This window comes from Neltuma alba, unplaced genomic scaffold (genome assembly GCF_004799145.2).
Source record: "Neltuma alba isolate B1F8T4 unplaced genomic scaffold, ASM479914v2 tig00005199_pilon, whole genome shotgun sequence".
Lineage (NCBI taxonomy): Eukaryota > Viridiplantae > Streptophyta > Magnoliopsida > Fabales > Fabaceae > Neltuma > Neltuma alba.
The window spans coordinates 10,588-20,236 of NW_021634017.1; the positions used below are offsets into that span (position 1 = coordinate 10,588).

Sequence of the window (9,649 nt, forward strand, 5' to 3'; positions counted from 1 at the left end):
CAACCAGAGTGATGGCTCGTAAAGACTAAGCCTCAAGGAAAGTTGCATTGAATTGTCCAGCCAGATCACCAAGATGATGACAAACGATTTCACCTAATTGATTCAAGAGATCCTTAGGCACAGCATGAGAAATTTTCTGGTAACTACCCCCATAACATAGCAAACGGAGACATCTGCACACGAACTTGTGACTAGTGGATGAGCACGTGGTTAGAATTGAGACTTGTCCAGGCCGTCAAAGTAGGGATGATCAAGTGCTGCCTTTGCAGAGATTCTCTCAGCAGGGTTATACTTGAGCATTTTCTGCAGGACGCCAATATCACATTCAATTCAATTAGTCCCATAATGTATCTGAATAAAATGGCATGCTTGAATTCAAATGTGTAAATGCTTGACAATAAAAATAGATTTTTTAGTACACGTATCATTGCCTCCGGATATTGGTGTTCATCCAAAACAACAAAATCGAGACTGCAAATTTCTCGTTGACTGATAGTAACTTATTTTGTTATAATATTTTGTTCCTAAAAGGCATAGGATGCAACAGTCAAAACTTGGTAGTTGAAACAAAAACACTAACCGAAAGAAGATCTACTCCTTCAGGTCCCAGAGACGGAACAGCTCGTGCCAAGTTTTGTGGTTCCCACCGGGGGTAGACATGCCAGTCCCTCAAAGAAGTAACTCCTGGCCATTGCTCCTCATTTGGAGTACCCAACAACCTTCAACGACCACAAATAAAAATGAGGTCAACGTTGAAGTTGAATTTTGGGAAGTAGGAATCAACCTTGATGAAATGATTATCAGAGAAAGGCGTGACAAATTGCAATAAATACAATACTGGCCATTAGAAAAAGAATTGTAAAAAGTAAAAACAAAAAATTTTCTGCTTTGTCACATGCTCCAGGTCTGAAAAGTACGGCATTAGTAGAGCGATTTCCAACCTGAATATATTAAGGAGCTGTTGGAACTCAGAATCCCCAGGAAACAGGGCTTGCCTTCTCACCATTTCAGCTACAGAACAAAATTAAGTCAGCCAAAAGCTATAAAAACTAACAAATTGGCGATTAAGAAATAATGGCGAATTAAACATCTGTTGGCAGAGGTAAAATAAAAGATGTGTATAGCGAATTAGCAATCCACGCACCAAAAATGCATCCAACGGACCACATGTCAACGCCAGTGGAGTAGTGAGTGGATCCCAGCAGAACCTCAGGCGCTCTATACCAAAGGGTGACAATCTCATGCGTGTAGCTCTTGAGAGGGACAGTGAAGGCTCTTCCAAGCCCAAGGTCAGCAATCTTGAGAATTCCCTTCTGCTGGTCGAGAAGAAGATTCTGGGGTTTGAGGTCACGGTGGAGGACGCCGTGGCTATGGCAGTGGGCAACTCCCTTGCACAGCTGGAAAAGGAAGCTCTGAATGAGTGAAGGAGCAAGAGGCCTGGGGTTGGGACCCTTGCGGTGAGAATCAATGTACTTCTTAAGGTCAGTATCCAGGTACTCAAAGACCAGGTAGAGGAGGGGCTTGGTGCTGGGCTGGCAACCAGCAGCCACAGTTTTTGAAGCCTTGTCGACGTGCTCGACACAGAGCAGGCGGACAATGTAGAGGGACTGTGAAAGCATCTGAAGGAGGGAGATTTCTCGAAGAGCAGTAGGAGGGATTCCCTCCTCGTCCATTTCCAGACGCGTCTTCTTCAGAGCCACCAGTTGCCCAGTGGCCTTCTCCTTTGCCTTGTATACCTTCCCATAAGTCCCTTCTCCGACCTTCTCCAACTTCTCGTATTTCTCCATTGGCAGAAATCAGCTCCTCCTACTATTTATCAACAAAATGTCAATCAAGATTCATTGAATCAAATATTTAACAGCCTCTCATATAAAGAATTCTCCTTGATTCTAACTCTAAATTCTAAATTACACAATATCTAACTAATCACCATCTTACCAAATCCCAAGAATCAAATTACCACGGAATCAACGAAATTAAAAAGACACTAAGACAGAGTTAGTGCTGGTAACGGCCGATAATCACCTGCTTTACGTTACCAATTTTATCCTTGTTTAGCTGGAGAAGGCACCAGAAGAAAGAGTTCGATCAATTACTTTGCAAGAATTTTTTTTCAAGTAAATGGCAAACTAATCAAATAGGAAGTCTAAAGGAACAGCAAATTGAAAAGATCAGTCCAATACAACTGGCTCAAGTTCAAGCAAAGAACATACCCATGATTTTTGAAAAGGAAAGAGAACAGTACGAAAACAGAAAAGACGATAATGCAAGTCACCTCAGATGCAAGAAGTCTAAGTAAGAGGATTCGATCAATTAGAGGATTGATCAGAGCGACGACTGCGATCGGAGATTAGGGCAAAATAACAGACAGCAAATAATGGAGAGAGAAAAGTTGTCAGGCAACGGGCAAACGTAGATTTGTGTCGTTTTGCCGCGCCTCCAGTGATTTCAAAAAACTTTGAACTTTTTTTTTTTTGGTGTATCACTCCAATCAAGTTGCCCTGCTTAGAGAAACGTGAGACCGTAGATATATTTATTTTAAAAAAATTCACACACGCATATAAATATATATAAGGGAAAATCTCAAAAAAAAATTGTTAAATTTCAAATTTTCAAATAAAAAATTACTATGAAAATATGTTGTCATTTGCTTTTTAAACATAGTCATTTTTTTTATAAATATAATAATTAATACTGATTTATAATTTTAAAATTCAACTATCACTTTTTTAGGATTTCCCCTATTTATAATCATCAGCCATAGTAAACTTAGAAAAGAAAAAAAAAAAGATTAAGGTATATTCAGTATCAGAAATATTTTTTTTAAATAGATTCAATACCCCAAAATATTTTGTAATATATCTAATACAATGATTTTTTTTATATGTATCAGATATCCTAAAGTATTTTTTTTTTTACATTGATGCTAGATGTACCGAAAAATTTTTTGAGCGCTAGATGTATCTAAAAATATTTTAAAATGCTAAACGCACTTAAAAAAAATTCCAAGATACTAAAGTACTACAAAATATTTTAAATTGCTCGATTTACTCAGAAAAATACTTTGGAATATGATGCACCTTAATCCAAAAAACCTCTCTTGAAAGAATTTTTCTCTTTTTCTTTAAAATATTTTTTTCCCTTTATCTAAGATATCTATATTTTGTGCATTATATATTTTGTACTCTGCCCCACCTTTTAAGTCCGGGTTCAAATATGCGAAAGCTGAGAAATATGTGATATGATGTGAAATAGATTAATTTTCTGCCCAAGATATAATTTGTATCAAAGAATCTTTGTAACAATCCCTCCTAACGGAGCAAAAACGGAATCTTTGTAATGGACATCTAAAAAATGCCGATGAAAAAAAAAGAAAGAAAGAAAGATGAATAAATTACCAACTTAAATTAAATGTTTCAAAATGCCTAAGCGTAAATATCACTAGAACTGTTAAGCCAATTCAGGCTTAGCAACTGCATAAGCGTAGTTAATGAAAATTAGCAACTTTTGTTGAAAACTTGTCCACTCTGCATCAGAAGAAAACTTGAATAATCTAACAAATAAGGCTAGAATTCACAAAAACTACCTCTATCATGCAGAGAAAATTCACAAACAAAAATAAATAAATGAAGAAAACAGATATTTAAAACATATGTGCAGAATATGCCGGCATCAGTATGCAGGCAAGGCTCTGTTTTATAGTTGAGACAAATTTTTGAACACAACTATGAAGTTGAAATAAAATAGCCAAAGACCTTCAAGTTTTACGAATCCAAACTCCATGAGGAACAATTGAGATAGTCCCAGAGGTTCATATTCTTGATTCTATCTCAATCTGTCACTCTTAGCATAAAACTATTGCTGTTAAAGCACTGTCTAAATGCAAAATTTGGTTCAAGAAAAACAAAATTAACGCAAAAACTAATAATGTCACAAAAGCGTGGCAAACAGACTGTGGGAACTAGAGGATCACCATAAAAGATGTATAAAGTCATGATGACATATTGATAATTATATAAGTGAGAATAAAAGTCAATTACATTTTACCACCAGGAACCAAAAAGGGGAAAATACATCGCATTTCATTTTGCGTGCTAATGATGGCAATAAAGAAGTGACTGTAATATGATAGCAAAACCAAAAACTTCACGTTAGCAATTCAAACTCAATCTGAAGTTGGTATGTAAGAAATGGAAATGGTTTTCTTTCTCATAGTAAAATCAAGGGTCAATTCGGATGTAGCATCAATCAAATTAAAATCTCAATAGATCAAATGCTCACTACGGCAAATTCATTTCACCACATTGATGTTTGAATCTATCTCTTTCGGGTTCAATCGTTCGAAAACACCAACTATAACAAGGATCACAAAATAGTTCCCTAATTCACCCATTCTATTAGCAAAGATCATAATTCGTAACCCTCTCTCAACCGCAGTAAAAAAATTTTTCCCCTGCAATACTTGAAATCTGGTATAAAGTACAGTAAGCACGGGTCAATTCGGTTGTAGCATCAATCAAATTAAAATCTCAACAGATCAAATGCTCACTATGGAAAATTCAATTCACCACATTGATATTTGAATCTATCTCTTTTGGGGTCAATCCTTTGAAAACACCTATAACAGGGATCATAATTCATAACTCTCTCTCAACAACCGCAGTAAAAATTGTTTTCCCCTGCTATACTTGAAATCTGGTATAAAGTACAGGAGGTAGAGGAAACTGACCGCACGAAATAATAAGAAACACAGATCTACCTACGAAAAAAACAATGAGTAAGCAATAAACGAATAAAATTAAAACAAGAAACCGTCGATGTTACTCACCGGGGTATATCGGAGGAAACGAAGAGGGCAAAACGCCGGGTGAGAAATCAATGGGAAAGAGGAGAGAGCCTCGAAACGTGCATTGGAGGATTTATCAATGAAGAAGAGAGGAATGGTGACTGTGAGAGCATATATAAAAGATTCAAAGTTTCAAGAGGCCATGGACGCGCCGAGGGATTTCAAATTTTCCACGTCACACTCAAACGGCTCTGCTCATAAAGGGGAAAGCTAAACCCAACCGAGTCAACCGGAAATGGCAACTAGGGCATACGGGTTATTTGCAAAATGTTGCTTATTATAGAATATCTTATAGAAGTAATTTTTGGTTCCAAATATAAATTCTTCTTTTTTTTTCCAATTCCAAATATAAGTCATTAACTAACTGATTAATTTTTATTTTTTAATTTTTCCTTATTATTAATTAAAGGTTTGTGTTTATAAGTTCATTGAATTTTGTGTTTTTCTATTTCAAGCATTTAAGTTGAGAGTAAACTTGATAAAAATTATCAATTTCGAACAAACTGAATGCTATAACTTCTATTCCTTGGTATAGGAGAATTAGTTGAGAATGCCCAGATCAGAGGGAGTATATACTGCCTCTAAATTATATATTAGTGTATAAATTTAATAAATTAGTTTGGAGAAATAAAAATTATAAAAGACAAAATAAATTAACACTTCTATTTAAAACTAAATTCATGTTAAACTAAGGGTATGTTTGGCTCAATAGAGAAATGAGAGGGGAGAAATTTTAATGGAAGGGAACTGGGAAAGGAGATGAAAGGAAGGGAAGGGATTTTAATATTATTCTGTTTGGATTAATATAAACGGAGGGGAGGGGAGGAATTTTAATATTACTTTGTTTGGTTTAGAAAGGAAGAGAAAGCAAAATATTTTTGTATGGACAACTCTACGCTTATATTATTTAAGTTGATTTTTGCAAACTTTATAGAGTAATTAATAAAATATAATTATAAATAATATTTAATGTATGAGATCAACTTTTTATAATTAGAAAAATTAAATAAATATTATGATAATGCATAATTAATAACTACTATATATCCAATAACTATATAATTATATTTATATCCAGAATCTAATCTAATGAAGTAAATATGTCTAATCTGAGTTTTTTTTTTTTTTTGCTTTCATTTTTCTCTGTGCTGTTGATACGAGTAGTCAAATAACTTCTCCAAAGACGATATAGATGACTTATTTGTATGTTTTTGTTTTAAATGCTTGATTTGTATTTAGAAATTAAAATATATTCGATAGCAACTTTTTTTTTATATTTGATAGCATATAAATGAAGGAAGAGAGGCATGATTGAATTTGAATCCATAAATATGCCAAATTATATACAATTCGGTAATGAAGGGTAACATAGGATTATTAGAAAATAATATGGGCATATTAGTCAATACAAGCCAAAATATTATCATTTTCCTTCAAATTCTCCCAATTTTGGAGGGGAGGGAAGGGAAGGGAAAATATTAAAAAAATTTCCCTCCTCTCCTAAAATTTTTATCTTGCCAACCAAATGAAAATGATTAAAATCCCTCCTCCTATCTTTCATACCAAACGGATCATAAGTCTAAAAATCTCAATTCTTTTTAAATATAATTGAATATTTGGATCTAAATAATGATATTAAAAAAGTCACCTTAAAGTGGACCCAATATGCTTAAATTTATTAAAAAGAAAATAATAAAAAATACTTATTAAATTTTAAAATGACAAATTAGTGATTTTGAGATTTTAATTCATGAGTTGTATACAAGATAATTATACAAAAATATAGATTAATTAATTATTCAAATTACATATGCAAAGTAATTGAAACAAGATAGGAAAATTAGTTGAGAATGCTCGATGAGAAGGAATATATACTGCCTCTGGATTAGAGCCGGTAATACGCAGGCCCAGCCTGCCAGCCCGCCAAGGTGCGGGCTAATTTTTCATATAATTCCTAATGTAGTTAAAATATCTTGACCATCAAATTCTATATGAATAATTAAATATTGCTTCTTTCATATCATTGCATAAGTAATTAAACACTTTATATATTTGTGATTCTGTGTGTAGCTATACGAAGATCATCGTTCATCTTTTATTTTTCATTTATTTGTTGCGTCACTATAAAAGCTTTTATAAAATTAAATAAACATGTGATACTTATACATTTATACATAAAATATTTACTTAATTAATTTGGATAAGAAAACTAAATTACTTTGAATAAGAAAACTAGTTAAATTCATTATTTATAAAAAATATATTAGTTTTTAAAAATATCTTCTTAAATTATAAATTAATCTTCATTTTATTTTATTATAATTCACTATTCAAATTCAAGATTCGAAACCTAATTTTAACATTTCAAATTAAGCTCAATTTACAATAATAATAATAGTTTTTATTTTTAAAAAAAGAATATTGAGGTGGCCTCGGGCAGGCAAAACGCCAGCCTGCACCACTTTGGGCTGGCACCGCCGCGGGCTGACCCGTATCCGCACTGCCAGCCCGCATTACCACCTCTATTCTGGAGTATATATTAGTTTATAAATTTAATAAATTAGATTTGGAAAAAATAAAAATTATAAAAGACAAAGTGAATTAACAACTTATATTTAAAACTAAATTCATGTTAAACTAAGTATAAAAATCTCAATTCTTTTTAAATATAATTGAATATTTGAATTTAAACAATGACATTAAAAAAGTCACCTTAAATGGACCCAACATGCTTGAATTGATTAACAAGAAAATAACAAAGAAATACTTCTTAATTTTTAAAATGACAAATGAGTGATTTTGATAGATTTTAATTCATGAGCTGTATACAAGATAATTATACAAAAATATAGATTAATTAATGATTCAAATACACACGCAAAGTAATTGAAACAAGACAGGAGAATTAGTTGAGAATAGGACTAGAAGGAGTATATACTACCTGTAGATTATATATTAGTATATAGATTTAATAAATTAGTTTGGAGAAAATAAAAATTATAAAAGACAAAGTGAATTAACATCTTATATTTAAAACTAAATTCATGTTAAACTAAGTATAAAAATATCAATTCTTTTTAAATATAATTGAATATTTAAATTTAAACAATGATATTAAAAAAGTCACCTTAAATGGACCCAACATGCTTGAATTTATTAAAAAGAAAATAACAAAAAAAATACTTCTTAAATTTTAAAATGACAAATCAGTGATTTTGATAGATTTTAATTCATGGGTTGTATAAAAGATAATTATACAAAAATATAGATTAATTAATTATTCAAATTACACAAGCAAAGTAATTGAAACAAGATAGGAGAATTAGTTAAGAATGCCTCTAGATTATATATTAGTATATAAACTTAATAAATTAGTTTGGAAAAAATAAAAATTATAAAAGACAAAGGGAATTAACATCTTATATTTAAAATTAAATTCATGTTAAACTAAGTATAAAAATCTCAATTCTTTTTAAATATAATTGAATATTTGAATTTAAACAATGACATTAAAAAAGTCACCTTAAATGGACCCAACATGCTTGAATTTATTAAAAAGAAAACAACAAAAAAAATACTTCTTAAATTTTAAAATGACAAATGAGTGATTTTGATAGATTTTAATTCATGAGTTGTATAAAATATAATTATACAAAAATATAGATTAATTAATGATTCAAATTACACACGCAAAGTAATTGAAACAAGATAGGAGAATTAGTTAAGAATGCCTCTAGATTATATATTAGTATATAAATTTAATAAATTAGTTTGGAAAAAATAAAAATTATAAAAGACAAAGTGAATTAACATCTTATATTTAAAATTAAATTCATGTTAAACTAAGTATAAAAATCTCAATTCTTTTTAAATATAATTGAATATTTGAATTTAAACAATGACATTAAAAAAGTCACCTTAAATGGACCCAACATGCTTGAATTGATTAACAAGAAAATAACAAAAAAAATAAATACTTCTTAATTTTTAAAATGACAAATGAGTGATTTTGATAGATTTTAATTCATGAAATGTATACAAGATAATTATACAAAAATATAGATTAATTAATGATTCAAATACACACGCAAAGTAATTGAAATAAGACAGGAGAATTAGTTGAGAATAGGACCAGAAGGAGTATATAGTACCTCTAGATTATATATAGTATATAGATTTAATAAATTAGTTGGAGAAAATAAAAATTATAAACGACAAAGTGAATTAACATCTTATATTTAAAACTAAATTCATGTTAAACTAAGTATAAAAATCTCAATTCTTTTTAAATATAATGCATATTAATTTAAACAATGATATTAAAAAAAGTCACCTTAAATGGACCCAACATGCTTGAATTTATTAAAAAGAAAATAACAAAAAAATACTTCTTAAATTTTAAAATGACAAACCAGTGATTTTGATAGATTTTAATTCATGAGTTGTATAATTATACAAAAATATAGATTAATTAATGATTCAAATTACACACGCAAAGTAATTGAAACAAGATAGGAGAATTAGTTAAAAATGCCTCTAGATTATATATTAGTATATAAATTTAATAAATTAGTTTGGAGAAAATAAAAATTATAAAAGACAAAGTGAATTAACATCTTATATTTAAAATTAAATTCATGTTAAAATAAGTATAAAAATCTCGATTCGTTTTAAATATAATTGAATATTTGAATTTAAACAATAACATTAAAAAAGTCACCTTAAATGGACCCAAACATGCTTGAATTATTAAAAAGAAAATAACAAAAAAATACTTATTAAATTCTAAAACGACAAATGAGT

At 30.3% G+C, this 9,649-nt stretch overlaps 1 protein-coding gene across 2 annotated transcripts; it reads right to left on the reverse strand.

Annotated features, from left to right (window-relative positions):
* Positions 1 to 4,924, reverse strand: LOC114747096 (cell division control protein 2 homolog C). 2 transcript variants are annotated; one of them, XM_028935384.1, is made up of 5 exons: positions 4,829 to 4,924; positions 1,145 to 1,809; positions 942 to 1,011; positions 581 to 719; positions 1 to 303 (listed from the first exon to the last, which is right to left on the reverse strand). In XM_028935384.1, exons 2-5 carry the CDS (start codon positions 1,785 to 1,787, stop codon positions 211 to 213), a joined length of 945 nt encoding a protein of 314 aa, XP_028791217.1. In that variant the 5' UTR covers positions 1,788 to 1,809; positions 4,829 to 4,924; the 3' UTR covers positions 1 to 210. The 2 variants fall into 2 exon arrangements, with proteins under 2 accessions (XP_028791217.1, XP_028791218.1); XM_028935385.1 differs by having other exon boundaries at positions 1,145 to 1,806; positions 4,829 to 4,847.
* Between the last annotated feature and the right edge of the window lie 4,725 nt (positions 4,925 to 9,649).

Coding starts and splice junctions, on each gene's coding strand:
- LOC114747096 (XM_028935384.1), bottom strand. CDS start 1,787: ATGGAGAAATACGAGAAGTTGGAGAAGGTCGGAGAAGGGACTTATGGG. Junction 720..941: donor CAGCTCCTTAATATATTCAG/GTTGGAAATCGC, acceptor TGGTCGTTGAAG/GTTGTTGGGTACTCCAAATG. Junction 304..580: donor AAGGAGTAGATCTTCTTTCG/GTTAGTGTTTTT, acceptor GGCGTCCTGCAG/AAAATGCTCAAGTATAACCC.